We start from the raw sequence: 17,714 nt of genomic DNA, 5'->3' as shown, positions 1-17,714 counted from the left end.
TGATTACTATTTCTTGTTAATTTCAGGTTACGTGACTTGTAGTTTAAAAGTTTATCGGTTAAATATTTTCACACACATGCATTTATTGCTTTTGTTTTATTTATTTAGATTTGCAATTGAATAATATATTGGTCTCTACACTATTAGTTATGATCCATCCCTCCAGTTTTGCATAATAAAAAAAAAAAAAAATACGATAAACTCAAAAGATACATTTCTAATTTTTGTCTTTTTTTTTTTTCAGATAAACAACAACAAATTTAAGAAGAGAATTTTCACCCGTTTTCGCATTAAAAAACAAAACAACAACAAAAAAAAACAGGCAAAACAAAAAATATGCAGTGCTTTGTTTCAATTTTAATATTTGTAAATGGAAAAAAAAAAAAAGATTCAAAATGAATTTTTTTTTTTACATAAAATTGTTATATCTAAGTTAAAAAAAAAATCATTTACAAAGCAAAAAAAAAAAAAAAAATGCAGCTTTTTTTCTATGATGTGACCAGCAAAAAAAAAAAAAAAAGTCCACACCTTTTTTTTTTTTTTTTTTTCCATAAATTTCTCTGGATTGTTTTTTTTTTATCTTATTGTTTGTCCCCCCCCCCCTAGACCACCCCGCGCTTCACAACTAGGTAGATAGGGACTTTATTTAAGATGGACAGCAATTTATCCGAAAATTATTATTTTTATTTATTTTATTTTTTTTTCATATTTCAATCTTTTTTTAATTTTGAATCTCAGGCATCTGTAAACATTTCTCGTAGACTTGGAAAAAGAAAGAAAAAAAATTGAAATTCAAATCGTCTCCAGGTTGCTGACTCCCACAAAATACATAATAGGATATGAAATAATATTTGAAACTTATATTTGTAAAATATAAATAGGGTTGATTTCTGTCCACTTTGATATACCTTTCATGACGGCTGCAACGAAAAGATGTTTCATAGGAGTTAATGATGACTCGAGTTCGGGGTTTGAATTGACCGGTGGACGGTGGAGTAGAGCTACTGCCATACTGATGATTGATAATAAACAGGAAATATCTCTATGGATATTAATTATTTATTAAAACACTAATTTTTATTTTATATATAATTAGTATAAATTCCCTAATTTATGCAAACATTGTTGGCTACATATGTGCATACATGTTTCAGCTGCAATTTTTTTTTTACAAACTCCAGCCTCATCAGGACGTTTTACAAACTGAACACAGAGTTGTATGTTTGTATAAATAAAGGAAATTTATACTATTTATACAGCTCTACCTGTTATTGAGCACTATTTTATAAACACTGTGGTTTCATTGGATTAACATTTAGCAAACAACAAAAAGTACAGGTACTGAGGTACTGTGTGTTGAGGCAAACGTTATTAAATAAGTGTTAATTTGCTTGATAAGCCTTTTTATTCAATTTTATTCAGGTTAAGCACATATAAACCTAAAAACGGCCAATGTGTATCCTTTAGTTAGATGTTTTCTCCCCCCCCCCCTTTTATCAGTAAAATTTTGTTTCGATCAGTAAATCAGGAGAGGACCTATGAAGACGGGGTTTCATGTAGGGAGTGTTGCTGCTGACGATCCTAAAGAAAACAAAAAAAAAAAAAAAAAAAAAAAAAAACAACAACGCAGATCCGTAATCCACAAGTTGTCACCCACCCCAGCCATTTTGAATTTTTTTTTTATCAATATTATTATTTATTTTTAAGTTTTTGACCAACGAATGACATCGTGAGTTGTTTGTTTTGTTTTGTTAAAAAAAAAAAAAAAAAGAAACATTTATTACCTACCGTGCAAAGGAACGACAGTAAAATCAGCTGCACTGCACCAATAAAAAAAAAATGGAAGGGCGTCAAACGAACCTCATACCATTTCCCCGAATATTTTCTGTAATGTTTTATGAAGATATTAAATATATAACAGGAAACAGGGCGATTGAAAAGTTACTACCAGTTTCAAAAATTTTTTGTATTTTATTTATAAAAAAGTTTTTGTAATTTACTTATAAAACAAATGAATATTAGAACACCATACACATTGCGAGATTTTATTTCAAATTAAGGTGCTTATTCGGATTGTCACTCATGGTGGCAATTAAAAATAAAAGAATATACAGAAAAGCCTGTATGATGTACGTACCAGTCATGGAACGAAGATGTAATATTCCAAAAATCACATAATTTGATCAAGTAGTTTTTTTTTATTCAGGCAAATCAACTTTTACGACTAAGCGAGACAGTGTTTTTATCGGCCATGATTAAATCCGATGAAATAAAAAATGGGGAACAACTCAAATCGAAGTTGAGAGGTAAAAAAATTAGCCTTATGTTCAATGCAGCTTAATAGTAAAAATCGCTAAAAAAAATCGTAAATTTTGATTTTCTTGGTTTTAAATTAAAAAAAATTGATCGATATACGTGATTTTTGGAGTATGACATCTTCGTTGTGTAAAGAGTACATACATCAGACAGACTTTTCTGCATTTTTTAAAATTTTTTACTTTTAATTTCCGCGATGAGTGCCAATCTGAATAATCACCAAAATTTAATATGCCAATGACCATTCGCTGCTCCGGAATCACATCAATTGATCTTTCTAGAAATTCTTGTGGGATGGCAGAATTAGTCGACCTTCAAGTTCTTCTAAAGCCGTTGGCTTAAAGTTAACTTGTTCTTTTAACTAACCCCAAAGAAAAAGAGTTGCATAATGTTAAATCGGGAATTCTAGCCGGCGATTCATGTGAACCACGTCGACCTAACCATCTCACAGGAAAATGAATAGCTGAATGAACACTGAATACAACATATAAAAGATCGTTTCCTTATTCCATGGAGTTTCAAATATTAGGCTTTTTTTTTTCTCCAGAGGAAAATTTTGAAACCTTTAATTCCGAATCTTCGCTCAAATTAACGAATCTATCTTATTATTAATTAAGCATTCAAACTATTTGACTCAACTTATAAGAAAATGCATGCATTTAAAATTTAACGTGACAACCTAAGGATTTTTGAATTGACCTATCTGGATATATTCGCACCAAGATTATGACCATTTTCTTTGACCAGATTAATGTTTGTCTATTTAGTTCTCACCCACTGCAAGAACTGTGATACCAGGGTCGGAAAGTGCGATTGAAAAAAAAAAAAAAAAATCAGTGCACCAGACGAGGAGCTCTCTGACTCTGCAAAAGATGCCTGTGCAGTCCTGTCAGCATTTCCAGCAGGAGGGCAACTTGGGCATTTAGCAATAAACCAACACTTTCTCAAAGAGATAAGGCAAACCCTGGACCTTCTAGAAGGTTACTTTTTTTTTTTTTTATAAATTAGAAGAAATAAAAAAATTATTATTATTGTGATGGTTAGGGTTGGGTTAGACACATGTTTGTAATTTTATTCATTGTACTTCCACGTTTTTCCTGTTTATCATTATAATTTTCTCACAGCGGTTTTTACGTTTTGCGATTGGTCGCTTCCAGTTCTTCCTGTCTGCGGCCAAACCCACCCGAGAAACCGCAGGTCGGTAAATAGAAAGTAAGTGAAAGTGGAAACCGCAAAACAGTAAATGCAGAAATACCGATTTTCTTTTAGAAAATTTCTACTTAATCATGGCCGTGGTTAGAATCGTTTCAGAATAAAATTTTCTCGGAACCATGACAGTGAAATGTTAGCAGCTAAAAATATCTCTACTGACTGATTATAAAACTTGCCTCCAGTCAGAGAATACAAATGTTAGATTTCTGGGCTTATTATAGGAATGGCCATGATACCTTCTCAATATTAAATGACCCTCATAAGTGATTAAATGACCCTCATGTGATTAACTGACCCTCATAAGTGAGTGCTGCTGTGGTACTTGAGAAGGTAGGTATTTAGTTCTCTCCCACCGTAAGAACTATGACACCAGGGTCGGAAAGTGGGATTGAAAAAGTCAGTGCTCCAATGAAGGAGCCCTCTGACTATGCAAAAGATGTCTGTGCAGTCTTGTCAGTAATTCTAGCAGGAGGGTGCCTCGGACGATTAGCAATAAACCAACCCCTTCTCAAAGAAAAAGCCTGGAAAGGTGGACCCCCTAGAACTGCACAGAACCAGCATTACACTGCAATCAACAGGGATCAGATCATCACAAGAATGGGCTACTCTCTGTTGATTTTAGGGCCTGAGAGAAAATATCTCTGGCTGAGCTGATCGGATTATTATTTGATTATATGTGAATTCTTGGGCGTCACTTTCGATATTCTTTTACATCTTTTCGAAGATTACAATTTTTATTCTGTCACAGCAACAGCTGTCGCCACTCATGACAACCTTCAGGCGCGATTTTCCATTGTCTGTCTTGACAGAAGGACGCTAACAACAAAATTCTGCTAGTTTCTAGTAAGATCAATGGATGTGATTCCGGGGTGGCTGGTGATGCGCATATTGAATTTTAAATAAAATCTAACATTATTTATGTTGATCTTCTATTTTGAACAATATCGGAGAAACCTATGCCAACAATAGTATCTTCAGATTCATGTGATGATGATGATCTATCCACCCCTCTCTCTCTCTCTTTCTTCATCACTCTTCTCTGGCGTTTCTTTTCTCATTTTTCTTTGCTTCACTCTTTCTTTCTGTTTTTCTTGCTCCTCTCTTTCTTTCTCCTCTTTTTCTTTTCAACCTTTCTTCCTCTCTCTTTCTTTCATTTTTCTTTTCCCTTCTCTCTCTTGCTTTCTTTTCACCTCTCTTTTCTTCAGATATTAAAATGATACTAGATGATGATGATGAGGATAATGATGATGGGAAGCTGACCAAAAGTGTTATGTTTTTTTTTTCTTTTCTTGTAATACAATTCTGAAGAAGGAATTTTATTCCGAAAAATTTTAGATTAATGAAATATACAAATTAAAGGAAAAAATTCTTGCATCGAAAAAAGCCTTTTAATTTTTAAATATTTTAATATATATGAATTCTTAAATATTTTAAACATTTAAAAGATTAGTCTTTTATTTAAAAACAATATTAAACTAACTCCGCCTCCTTTCCATTTTTTTTTTTTTAAATGGAAATTGCTCCAGACAAAACATGAAACCACTATGTAAGGAGCTAAAAAATATACAAGTTCAAAAATTAGCCGACGATAAGTATATAAATTATGACCCAGAAAACAACAATTCTTCCTCCTTTGTCAGAAACATCACTTATGTGTGGACTAAATGATCTTATTCAGTATTTCCCCTATATTAAAAAATAAAAATATGTACGCACCCGTGATGATACAAAAATATCATATTCTAAAAACCACTAAAATTGATTCAGTAGTTTAATTGTTAAATTTTAAAAAAAATCTATTTTATGAATTAGCAGAGTGACTGTCTTGCCTGCCATTTTGAAAAAAAAAAAAAAAAAAAAACAATAAACAAACAAGGGAGATCACTCAACATTTCAAACTTGCGAGCTTTATGTTGTAATGCCTATGAATTCCCATTAATTGCTTTTTTTTAAAAAATAAAGATAAAACTACTTGATCAATTTATATGATTTTTTTTTTAATATGATATTTTCGTTTTGTCACGGATACGTATATCATATAGATTTTTTATTTAATTTTATTTACTATATAAGGGAAATTCTAGACAAGAACAGGACAAAGTAAGGAAACTGTGAGCTATGAGGATGATGAAAGTAAAACCAAGGTCCACTTTCTGCTCTCCTTTCATATATATATATATATATATATATATATATATATATATATATATATATATATATATATATTATACTGTTGTATATAAATATCGTAAATAAAAAATACACATATGGGAGAAAGATAACAAATACATCAAATGGAGCATGTCCAGAATTCTCCCTATATTTAAAAAAAAAAAAAAAAAAAAAAAAAATACAGAAAAAAATCTTTGTAATGTAACTACCCATCATAGAACGAAAATGCCATACTCCAAAAATCACATAAATTGATCAAATTTTTGTTTTGTTTTTAACTAGAACAAATTAAATTTTATGAGGGAACGAGATGGATCCGCCATATTTTAGAATGTTTTAGGAATCAAAGACAACTCGGTTCGACTACTGAGATATTTGTTTGTTTTAATCAGCTTTTTGCGATGGCTGCAAAATATTATCACAAATTCGCTAAAACAAAAAAAATCATAAGATTTGATTTTCTTTATAAAAAAAACAAGAAAAAAAACAACTTGATCAATTTTCGTGATTTTTGGAATATGACATTTTCGTTCCGTGGTAGATGCGTACAAAAGATTTTTCTGCAATTTGCTTTTAATAGGTTGAATTCTGGACGAGAACCAATTAAATTTTATCAAAACAATTTTTTTCTTTTTTTTTTGTAACTATTTTGTTCTTCCTTAAAAAAAAAAAAAAAAAAAAAAATCAAATTTATTTTTCCTGTGATTTTTATTATTGCTGCTGCTGCTGTCACTTTATGTATAAACGGACGAAAAAGCGCGGCTAGAGCTTGGGTCTGAAAGAGGTGACTGCTAACGGAAAAAAAAATGGCCGAAGAATACCCATCAAAAATTTTATGACAGCGAGTGAACAAAAATAAAAAAAGAAAAAAAAAGAAAATGTTATTTTATTTTTAGACTTTAAATAAAACTATTTGCAAAAAAGTGTGCTTGTTTGTTCTTAATATTTGATATTTGTTCATCTATCTTAATATTTGATGAGTTTTATTTTACTTTTTAAAAATTATCAGGTCGGTGCAAAATTTTTTGCCGGTTTTTAATACACCCACTTTAAATCATTATAAGGGTTTGTATTACTGTATACATAGATTCGAAAAAGTTGTCAAAAAACAAATATATAACAAATAAATGTTATCGAAGGCAAGATAAGTTACTTTTCTATCTAACTGGGTATGTTTTCAGTATTTTTATTCAATGTAACATGTTTATTCAGCTCAAAAAGCATACTGTATTTACCGATGTATTGGAAAATTCAAAATGGCGCCTGACTCTCTCTTTAACACGGTAAGTTTGGGAAAAGGTGCTATAAATATAAAACAAGACAAAATACTGTTAGAAACTCGCTCAATATATATTACCGTGACATAAGTTGACATATATTCGGTGGTTTTTTAATAGTATTTTGTCTAGTTTATTATTTATAACACCATTTCCCGAACTTACCGTGTTAAAGAGAGAGTCGGGCGCCATTTTGAATTTTCCAATACATCGGTAAACAATGTATATTTTTCGAGCTGAATAAACATGTTACATTGAATAAAAACACTAAAAATATATCCAGTTTGGTAGAAAAGTAACTTATCTTGCCTTTTGATGTTATATATTTGTTTTTTGACAACGTTTTCGAATCTATGTGTACAGTAATACAAACCCCATTATAATTTATTTTATGCATATTGTTATTATTTAAACATAAAGAGGCTTCGTTCAGTCTTGACAAACTATGGATACCCACTGAAAGGTGCCTGCGCATGAAATTTTGGAAGCAAGAGTTGCGAAATCCACAACCGCATCTGTTTTAATTCCAGTTACAAGTATATAAGTTAAGGATAACTTGAAACAATGATGAGATAAGCAGAGAGCACATACTATTCCCAAATGGTCACCCACCTGATACTGGCCAACCTCGTTGCTTAATTTCGGTGATCTGGCGAAAACTGGTGTGTCTACGTGATTATGCAGTATTTAAACATATCACCATGATTAATTTATAACTTTTTCTTTCAGATTATTAAAGCATCACATGTTTTTCTGTGATATTCTCACCCTGAAAACGACCTTCCTTAGTCAACAGAAAGGGGGTCATCTTCTATCATGATAATGCTCGTCCTTACATAGCACTACTGATCAAAAATCTCCTAGAAGAATTTGGTTGGGGAAATCTTTCCCATCCTGCATAATCTCCTCACCTAGCTTCCTTGGATTACAAAACCACTTGAGGATTACAAAACCATTTAGATGTGTAGCGTTGTTCGGGAACCAACACGTTGTATGCAGTCTACGTCGCAAAAGGAGACAAAGAATATAAAAGAACTTTGGCTGGCTTTTTTGTGGAACACCGATATTTATTTCCTTATTATTACAGCCGTGACGTCATCCACGTCTCGAATGTGATCTACACCTCTCACATGATCTGGAACATTATTTCCCCCGTCTTTACCGTGATCTCCTTTTTAAGGTCTTTATTTTTCGCTAACGGTGACGTCATTTCGCATGTATGTGCATATGCGCGTCCGCGTTGTGTTACAAATGGACGTAGCTTACCCCCATGTAAAGAGATTCAACAAGTGTTAGATTCATATCTTACGTCAAAATCTAAAGAACTTTACAAGCGAAACATTTATAATCTTGTTGACAGATGGAGTCAATTCAAATAGAGACCAAATGTCGTTATTGTTAGGAATAAACATTTTCCAAAAACACAGGTTTTTTTTTTTTTCAGGATGAAATTTTAAATCGGCAAAAACTTAGCAACCTAATTATTCAAACACTACCATGTTTAAATATATGGTCAAGTGTCAGTTATTTATATTATATTTAATATTTTTAAAGGACTTTCTTTTTTTTTTAATTTTAAAAATTACAATATAGCTATAAATAAATTACAGACCAGATATTTATGTATGTATATAGTAAGTGACATTATAAAAAAAAAAGGAATTCTTTTATATAGTAAGTGACATTATAAAAAAATTAATTATTGTATATAGTTTAGATCAATTCCTGCGAGAATTTTCAAAGCAGGATAAAGCTCAATATCTAACATCTTTAAAGAACTTTTTTTTTTTAATTTTAAAAATTACAATATAGCTATAAATAAAGTACAGACCAGAGTAGTATCATATTGTGATTTAAGGTCAATTTTGGAGCAAAAAAAAATCTTACACCTGTTTCGATAAAAAGTTCAGTGTACATGAACAAAATCCAACTTATCATACAAATGCCTCCCTCCTGCATATTCAGAGATAATTGCCAGATAAAAACTTCATAACATCAAGGCATGTAATATATATATATATATATATATATATATATATATATATATATATATCATTCAAACACAGTAGTGTTTGAATATATGGTCAAGTGTCAGTTTTAGTCATTTAGAACTGCTTTAAAGCTTCACCGCTCACTCATTTTCCGAACAAATTTCAAACAATTATTACAGTTTATAGATCACTTTCTCAGCTATATTGTGAAAAAATTTTCGTTCAGTAAAACAAAAGTTATGATGAATTTTCTGGTGTTTAAAATCGTAGAAAAATATAACAAAGTGAGCAACGTTTTTTTATGAGTGGTTTCCATAGCAACCACGTCGCTTCAGTGATTACTGTTGCTACTCATTCACTAATGAAATCATGAAAGGGAGATAATTGAGGGTATTTTATTGAAAGCAGACGAGTGCCGTACATTGTTATTACGTATGTGTTTATGGAGGCAAAAAAATAAGACTGAAATTAAACAAAGAACAAGTGAATGTTGCATCCCTCTGCCTGTTTTACAAGTATTCCCCAACTGTACTGACATGCAGAAGTTCAAGTGTAACGTGAACCAACATCTTGCTGCCCTAATACCAACATAGTACCCCAGTAGTTGTTGCCCCTGATAGTAGCCCCCTACACCAAAGTGGCAATATGCCTTGTTTCGGGTGAAAATGTAATAAAAAAAAAATAAATAAATAAAAATTTATTGGAAGCTTCGAAAAATCATGGATTACAATAGAAAAATGCGAGCAAGAAAAGTAATATGGTTAAGCTTAAGCATGGAAAAGTAAAGGACTAGTTATTAAAACTGGAAAAGAAAAGGACAAGATATTCTAATAAAAAATATAATAATTTTATAGCTTGAAATATCGCAGCATTAAATTTTTTTTTTAAAATTCAATTTATAACATTATATAATCAATTCTTAATGCTGCAATATTTTAAGTTATAAATTTATTATATTTTTTTACTAGAATATCTTGTTGTTCTGTCTTCAGACCGGGCCCTTTTTTAACAAGGGACACACGCTTTAAGAGCACCGGTGCCTCGGCCTCGTTCTCATTCATCTCTGTGCGAGTTTTTTCATATATAGTTTTCTTTCTTATTTCTTCCCTTCTTGATCTTTCTTTAATGGAAAACTTACCCGTTTAGGCATTCCAAAAAAAAAAAAGAAAAAAAAAAAAATGTTATGTCGCTATCCACGGGATCTCGTTTTAGTCTCGTTCTGCGATTCTGTCCCTCCTCCCTCCTTTTCACCGCGGAATTCAAAACTACACAGACTGACTTTGCTCGACTCCATGAACTGGGCTTTCCCCGTTTAAGCCATGAGATTTTTTACCTAATTAATAAAACGTTTTCAACGTACCAGTTGTTTTCGTTATGTTGATTTGAGTTTATCTGTCTGATCAACGCACGCTTTCTAAAGTTGACTGCTATACGGTATTGTAGGTACCTGAAAGCAAGATTCTGAGGAATAACTGCCGCGAGTTCCAGAACAGTAAAGTAAAAAATCTCTGGTAGCTGAACGGATTACCCAGTCCAAGTGGAAAATATTTAGCGCAGCAACAGAAATCCTCAGCTGCGTTACACTCGGATACATTACCAATTGCAAGATGTCCTCCGCCGCATCATACCGCACGCGGTCGAAAGTTTCAGCCTCAACCAAGTCTACTTCAGCTCGGGCCAGAGCAGAAGCAGCTAAAGCTCATCTCGCCCTTATCGACAGCGAAGCCGACCTGGAACAGGAGCTTGAAATGTTGAGGATTAACGCTCTACAGAAAGAGGTAGAGCTAAAAACAAAATTAAAAAAAATAAAAGCGCGCAAAGAAGTGGCCCTCACAGCCACCTGCTCCAGCAGAGATGAAAGCTCAGTCATCTCCTCTCGTCACCACAGAGCCAACCCCATGCTCGACCAACCACCTCTCGACGCATTAAAACGTACTACCGACTATGTCATCAGCCAGAGGTCCCTAAAACAGTCGGAGACACCAGTCGTTCCCCCTGCCGATCAGCACATCCGACCTCCACCTGACCAAACCTTGGACCCTCCACACGACCTTTTATTATATATGGCCCGCCGGGAAATGCTCTCCTCGAGTCTATCAAGATTCTCAGACCAACCTAAAGACTATAGAGCCTGGAAAGCGTCTTTCCTGAACACTATCTCAGGATTGAGACTTTCTCCTCGGGAGGAGATGGATATGCTGGTGAAGTGGCTCGGCAGACACTCTTCAGACCAAGCCAACAGACTAAGGACTGCTCACTTCAACCGGCCTGAAAAGGGACTGTATGAGATATGGAGGAGGCTCGACAAATGCTACGGAGCCGTTGAAGTCATCGAGGACTCTATTTTCAAGAGACTCGAGGTGTTCCCTAAGATCACAAGGGACTACTCAAAACTCAGAGACCTAAGCGATCTTCTTGCGGAGGTTCAAGCTCTGAAGGACGATGGGGACATACCCGGCCTCGCCACCTTGGACACTGCCCGCGGCATCCGGCAAGTAGTGGAAAAGCTCCCACCTTCTATAGGAGACAAGTGGGCATCATACGGTGCGAAGTACAAACGACAACACCAAGTGTCCTTCCCCCCTTTCTCTGTTTTTGTCGGTTTCATAGAACAGCAGGCAGATGACCGAAATGACCCCAGCTTCTATCGGACAATGGACAGGCAATCCCCTAAAGGGCACGAGAGGACGAGCCGCGGTGAGGTGTCTGTCCATAAGATCGAGGTTAAACCAAAGGACTGCAGCCGACTATGCCCTATCCACAACGTGCCTCATCCTCTCCGAAAATGCTGGACATTTAGGAAAAAACCCTTGTCCGAAAGGAAAGACATCCTTAGACAAAATGGGATGTGTCTCCGATGCTGCTCCACCACAGACCACATAGCTAAGGAATGCAATGCCATCCTACAATGCACAGAATGTGGCAGCGACAGCCACGAAAGCTCGATGCATCCACACCCGACACCCCAACCAACCAATGCCAAACCCATGCCGTTGCACGGCGGGGAGAAGGAGGATGTCTCGACCAATTGTTTACAAATCTGTGGAGACAGCCTAAATGGACGATCATGCTCCAAGATTTGCTTGGTGAACATATATACTAGTGAACAAGAAAAGTCACTTAAGGCATATGCCGTGATCGACGAGCACAGCAACAAGTCCCTGGCTCGCTCGGAGTTCTTCGACTTCTTCAACAACCGGGGCCCTACCTCAACGTACACCCTGAAAACCTGTGCCGGAGTCATGGAGGCGTCAGGAAGAAGAGCGCTAGGATACAAGGTGGGGTCTCTCGATGGGAAAACCACATACACCCTGCCAACCCTGATTGAGTGCAACGAGATCCCAGACGACCGGTCTGAGATACCGACACCCGACGTGGTACGGAAACTTCCCCACTTAGCAGTCATCGCAGACGAGGTGCCTGCCCTGGATCCGGATGCACCCATCTTGCTACTCCTGGGACGCGACATCATCGAAGCCCACAAGGTCCGGAGAACGATCAACGGTCCGCGCGGTGCCCCCCACGCCCAGAAATTGGATCTGGGATGGGTAGTGGTGGGCAACGTTTGCCCCGGGAGGATTAAAACCAAAAACGTCAGTGTCTTCTTCACCAGTACACTAATGAAGGGTCACCCCCCCACGTTCGAGCCGTGCCCTAACTTAATCCATATTAGGGAGAAGTATGGACCCCCAACCGCCACTCACCAAACTCAACACCAGGGGCTAGGCCACTCAGTGTTTCAACTCACAACAGAGGATGAGAGTGCTGCAGACTCCATTGAAGATCGTATGTTCCTGAGAATTATGGAGCAAAACCTAGAAAAGGACCTTGACAACAGCTGGATAGCCCCACTACCCTTCAAGCCTTCCAGACAACGTCTCCCCAACAACAGGGATCAAGCCGCTAAAAGGCTTCTTTCCCTGTTGAGACAGTTCAAGAGAAACCCGCAACTGAAAGAAGACTTTCTCCTTTTCATGGGAAAACTTCTGGAAAGAAAACATGCCGTGATTGCCCCTCCTCTGGCCGTGAACGAAGAAAGATGGTATCTCCCCACGTTCGGAATATACCACCCCAAGAAGCCCGGGAAGATTAGAGTGGTGTTCGATTCCAGCGCCCAATACAACGGGGTATCGCTCAACGACACCTTGTTAACTGGGCCTGACCTAATCAACACACTCGTAGGTGTCCTGATCCGATTTCGGAGAGACCTTGTGGCCATTATGGCCGATATAGAACAAATGTTCTACTGTTTTCGAGTCAAGGCAGCACATAGGAGGTTCCTAAGATTTCTCTGGTTCCAGGACAACGACATCACCAGGGAGGTCAGGGAGTATCAGATGAATGTACACGTATTCGGAAACAGACCTTCGCCAGCGGTAGCAACCTACTGTCTCAGACAGTCTGTGCACCAAGGACACCCCAACTGCGACCAGGAGGTACAGGAGTTTGTAGGACGTAACTTCTATGTAGATGACGGCCTAACGTCCGTCCCGACTATCAAGGATGCCATCTCCCTGCTACAGAAGACCAGAGCCGTATTGGCAGCATCCAACCTGAGACTGCACAAGATCGCATCCAACAAGAAGGCCGTCATGACAGCCTTCCCACCCGAAGATCACGCCAATGAAAGCAAGAACCTCGACCTGGAAGAGGACGCAGCACCAGTGCAACGCAGTCTCGGTCTTAACTGGAATTCTAAAGGCGACCACTTCTTCTTCAGAGTGACTGACCCTGACAAACCCTACACACGAAGAGGCGTCCTATCCACCATAAACAGCCTTTACGACCCTTTGGGATTTGTAGCCCCCGTGATCGTTCAGGGCAAGTTCATTCTGCGGACTCTAACCAGGGACAACAACGACTGGGACATTCCACTGCCGCCGCAAAAACAGGAACTATGGACGGCGTGGAGAAACTCTCTGAAGGACCTGCACAACCTGCAAATTCCTAGGTCCTATGCTACCATGTCCCCTTCCACTGCACTATCCAGGGAAATTTGCATCTTTTCAGATGCCTCTACTAAAGCTATTGCAGCCGTCGCTTACTTAAGGCTGACCTTTGGAGGCGGAAGCTGCGAGACTGCGTTCGTTATGGGAAAAACGAAACTGACCCCTCAAACCGAAACTTCCATACCAAGACTGGAACTGTGTGCTGCGGTCCTAGCGGTGGAGCTGGCAGACCTCATACACCGGGAATTGGATATGGAGGCTGACACCACTTTTTATACGGATAGCAAGGTGGTTCTTGGCTACATCAACAATGAAGTCAGACGCTTTTATGTTTATGTGGCTAACAGAGTTCAGAGGATACGCCGCACTTCTCAACCTAAGCAGTGGCATTACGTATCCACCGACCAGAACCCGGCAGACTGTGGAACTAGGTCCGTTCCCGCTGACCAGCTTCATGATGCACCTTGGCTCCGCGGACCGGCCTTCTTAACCCGACCTTCAGCACCATCGGCTGACGGCGAAAACTATGGCCTTATCAATCCAGACCAAGACCATGAGATCCGACCAGTGGTGACTGCATTTCTTACTAGTTCTTCCTTTCGACTAGACCCTAACCGTTTTGAGAGGTTCTCATCATGGATGGCGGCTAGACGAGCTGTGGCCCGCTTGATACACATTGCTCGGACTTTCCACAGAGAAAACAAAGGCAAAACCTGCAGCGGATGGCATTATTGCAAAACCCTCACCGTGGAGGTGCTAACGCAGGCCGAACAGGTAATAATTGAAGCGGTGCAAAGGCACAACTATACTAAAGACATGTCCTGCCTCAAAGAAGTGAAAGGACTGCCTTCGAACAGCGCAATCAAGTCGCTTGACCCATTCCTCGATGCACACGGCCTCCTCAGAGTCGGGGGACGGACGCGGAGAGCAGAACTGCACCAAGAAGAGATGCATTCCATCATCATTCCTGGAAAGCATCACTTAGCGACCCTGCTGGTGCGTCATCATCATCAGCTTATTCACCACCAGGGCCGCCATCTGACAGAGGGTGCTGTCCGAGCCGCCGGCCTCTGGATTGTCGGTGGCAAGAGATGCATCAATAAAGTGATACACTCCTGTGTCAAGTGCAAGCAACTCCGGGGATCCGTACAAGTCCAAAAATTATCCGACCTACCCGAAGATCGCGTCACCTTCACCCCCCCTTTCACTAATGTAGGGCTGGACGTATTTGGACCTTGGCCAGTCACCTCTAGAAGAACCAGGGGTGGGCTGGCCAACTGCAAAAGATGGGCCACCATGTTCACCTGCATGACCACCAGAGCAATCCATATCGAGGTGTTGGAGTCTCTTGACACCTCGAGCTTGGTCAATGCCCTACGTCGATTTTTCGCGATTCGAGGCCCAGTCAAACTTCTCCGCTCGGACCGAGGCACAAACTTCATCGGAGCAAGAAAAGAATTGGGAATAGCCTCCAATGTGGACTGTGACGCAGTTAGAAACCACCTCGCAGACTCTGGCTGCACCTGGCTCTTTAACCCCCCGCATGCTCCACACATGGGCGGAGCCTGGGAAAGGATGGTAGGCATAGCCAAAAGAATACTCAACGCCATGTTGCTGCAACACGGCAGCACTCGTCTGACCCATGAGGTGTTAACTACCTTTCTTGCAGAAGTAACTGCCATTGTCAATGCCAGACCACTTGTACCGGTCTCTACCGATCCAGAAGATCCAATCCCACTGACTCCCGCAACCCTGCTCACGCAAAAGGTCGGCCCCGTCTCTGCGCCACCGGGTGAATTCGACGCAAAGGATGTTTCTCGTCGGCAGTGGAGACATGTCCAACACCTTGCCCAGACCTTTTGGAGTAGATGGAAGAATCAATATCTGCCTCTGCTGCAGCCCCGCAAAAAATGGGTCGATAGCATTGCAAATTTGTCACCTGGAAGTGTGGTGCTCATGAAAGACAAAGAACGCAAAAGAAACGAGTGGCCTCTGGGGCTGGTGACTAGAGCAATCCCCAGCAAAGACGGCAAAGTCCGCCAAGTGGAACTGAGAACCCAAAACAGGCGCTTGGTGAGGCCCATTTCTGACATCATCCTTCTGCTGCCTGCATCGGAACCTGCCACATAACTTGTTCTGCTTCCTCACCCACCATGCGCAATTAGTGCAATTGCATAAATAACAATTGGACGGGGAGTGTTCTGTCTTCAGACCGGGCCCTTTTTTAACAAGGGACACACGCTTTAAGAGCACCGGTGCCTCGGGCCTCGTTCTCATTCATCTCTGTGCGAGTTTTTTCATATATAGTTTTCTTTCTTATTTCTTCCCTTCTTGATCTTTCTTTAATGGAAAACTTACCCGTTTAGGCATTCCAAAAAGAAAAAAGAAAAAAAAAAAATGTTATGTCGCTATCCACGGGATCTCGTTTTAGTCTCGTTCTGCGATTCTGTCCCTCCTCCCTCCTTTTCACCGCGGAATTCAAAACTACACAGACTGACTTTGCTCGACTCCATGAACTGGGCTTTCCCCGTTTAAGCCATGAGATTTTTTACCTAATTAATAAAACGTTTTCAACGTACCAGTTGTTTTCGTTATGTTGATTTGAGTTTATCTGTCTGATCAACGCACGCTTTCTAAAGTTGACTGCTATACGGTATTGTAGGTACCTGAAAGCAAGATTCTGAGGAATAACTGCCGCGAGTTCCAGAACACTTGTCCTTTTCTTTTCCATGTTTTAGCAACTAGTCCTTTACTTTTCCATGTTTAAGCCTAACCATACATATTACTTTTCTTGCTCGCATTTTTCTATTGTAATATCATATATATATAAGTTAAAAACAATGGACACAATATTTTAGTGCTTTCTAATGATTTTTTTAGACTGAATCTCATCTGATGAATCATGCTGATTCTATTGAGATAAAATAAATTTTAATGAAAAACGATTAAAATGTTATGTTGACCTTTTTACTTTTTAACTTTTATTTTTGCTCTGTATTACATTGAGCTTTACTACCCAAAATTTCTCACAGAAATAATTCTAACCTTTACAGACACAACACTAATATATATATATATATATATATATACTAGCAGTTCAGCCCAGATTTGCTCAGGTCCTACGTACCATTCATAACTTTATGTGCATATATATATATATATATATATATATATATATATATATATATATATATATTAAAAAGTCTAACTCCTGTCCAAGTAAGCTACATCTAAAATTTGAAGTGTTTAGATCCAAAATTGACGGAGGAGTTTGGTAGAGTCTGCAAAGGTCAACTCGTTCAACTTTGACCTCTTGACAGCCAAATTTTTGCCCAAACTGATTAAAAAGTTTGCTGCATGTCTGAATACCCTTTATGTAAAATTTCAAATGTTTAGACCCAAAATTGGCTGAACAGTTTGCGCGAAATCGCAAAGATCAAATCTTTTGAACTTTGACCCCTTGGCAGCCAAATTTTCAGAAAAAAAAAAAAAAAACGATTCAAAAGCTTGCCCTATGTCTGAATACACTTTATGTAAAATTTCAAATGTTTAGACCAAAAATTGGCTGAGAGGTCAATTTTATTTTTTAACTTTGACCTCAATTTTGACCCTTTAACATTTATTGTTTTGGGCTCAAATTTAATTAAAAAGTTTGATCCATGCCCAAAGAACTTACATCTAAAATTTACAGGTGTTTAGACCCAAAATTGGCGGAAGAGTTTGGTAGAGTTTCAATGGTCAAATCATTGAACTTTGACCCCTTGACAGCCAAATTTCTGGCCGAAAACTGATTACAA

General features: G+C 38.1%; 2 protein-coding genes across 4 annotated transcripts in view; both read left to right on the top strand.

Annotated features, from left to right (window-relative positions):
• The window catches only part of LOC145266539 (PDZ and LIM domain protein 1-like), a 200,352-nt gene extending 199,942 nt beyond the window's left edge, over positions 1 to 410 (top strand). For all 3 annotated transcript variants that reach the window (XR_013864739.1, XM_080122314.1, XM_080122312.1), the window contains one exon: positions 245 to 410. Coding sequence is in view for 2 of the 3 variants with exons in the window: in XM_080122314.1 (XP_079978440.1) it covers positions 245 to 248 (4 nt within the window). In the remaining variant the exon portion in view is untranslated. The remainder of the gene's footprint in view (positions 1 to 244) is intronic.
• Positions 411 to 10,575: 10,165 nt separating this feature from the next.
• LOC145266688 (uncharacterized) lies at positions 10,576 to 16,047 on the top strand. The gene has a single exon (XM_080122614.1). The coding sequence runs from the start codon at positions 10,576 to 10,578 to the stop codon at positions 16,045 to 16,047; it is 5,472 nt and encodes a 1,823-aa protein (XP_079978740.1).
• Positions 16,048 to 17,714: the final 1,667 nt, after the last annotated feature.

The sequence above is a fragment of the Euprymna scolopes genome, chromosome 41 (assembly GCF_053919585.1).
Source record: "Euprymna scolopes isolate OS-2025 chromosome 41, ASM5391958v1, whole genome shotgun sequence".
Classification (NCBI taxonomy): Eukaryota; Metazoa; Mollusca; class Cephalopoda; order Sepiida; family Sepiolidae; genus Euprymna; species Euprymna scolopes.
The sequence above is the reverse complement of the archived record's forward strand: the minus strand, read 5'-3'. Positions and strand labels throughout refer to the sequence as shown.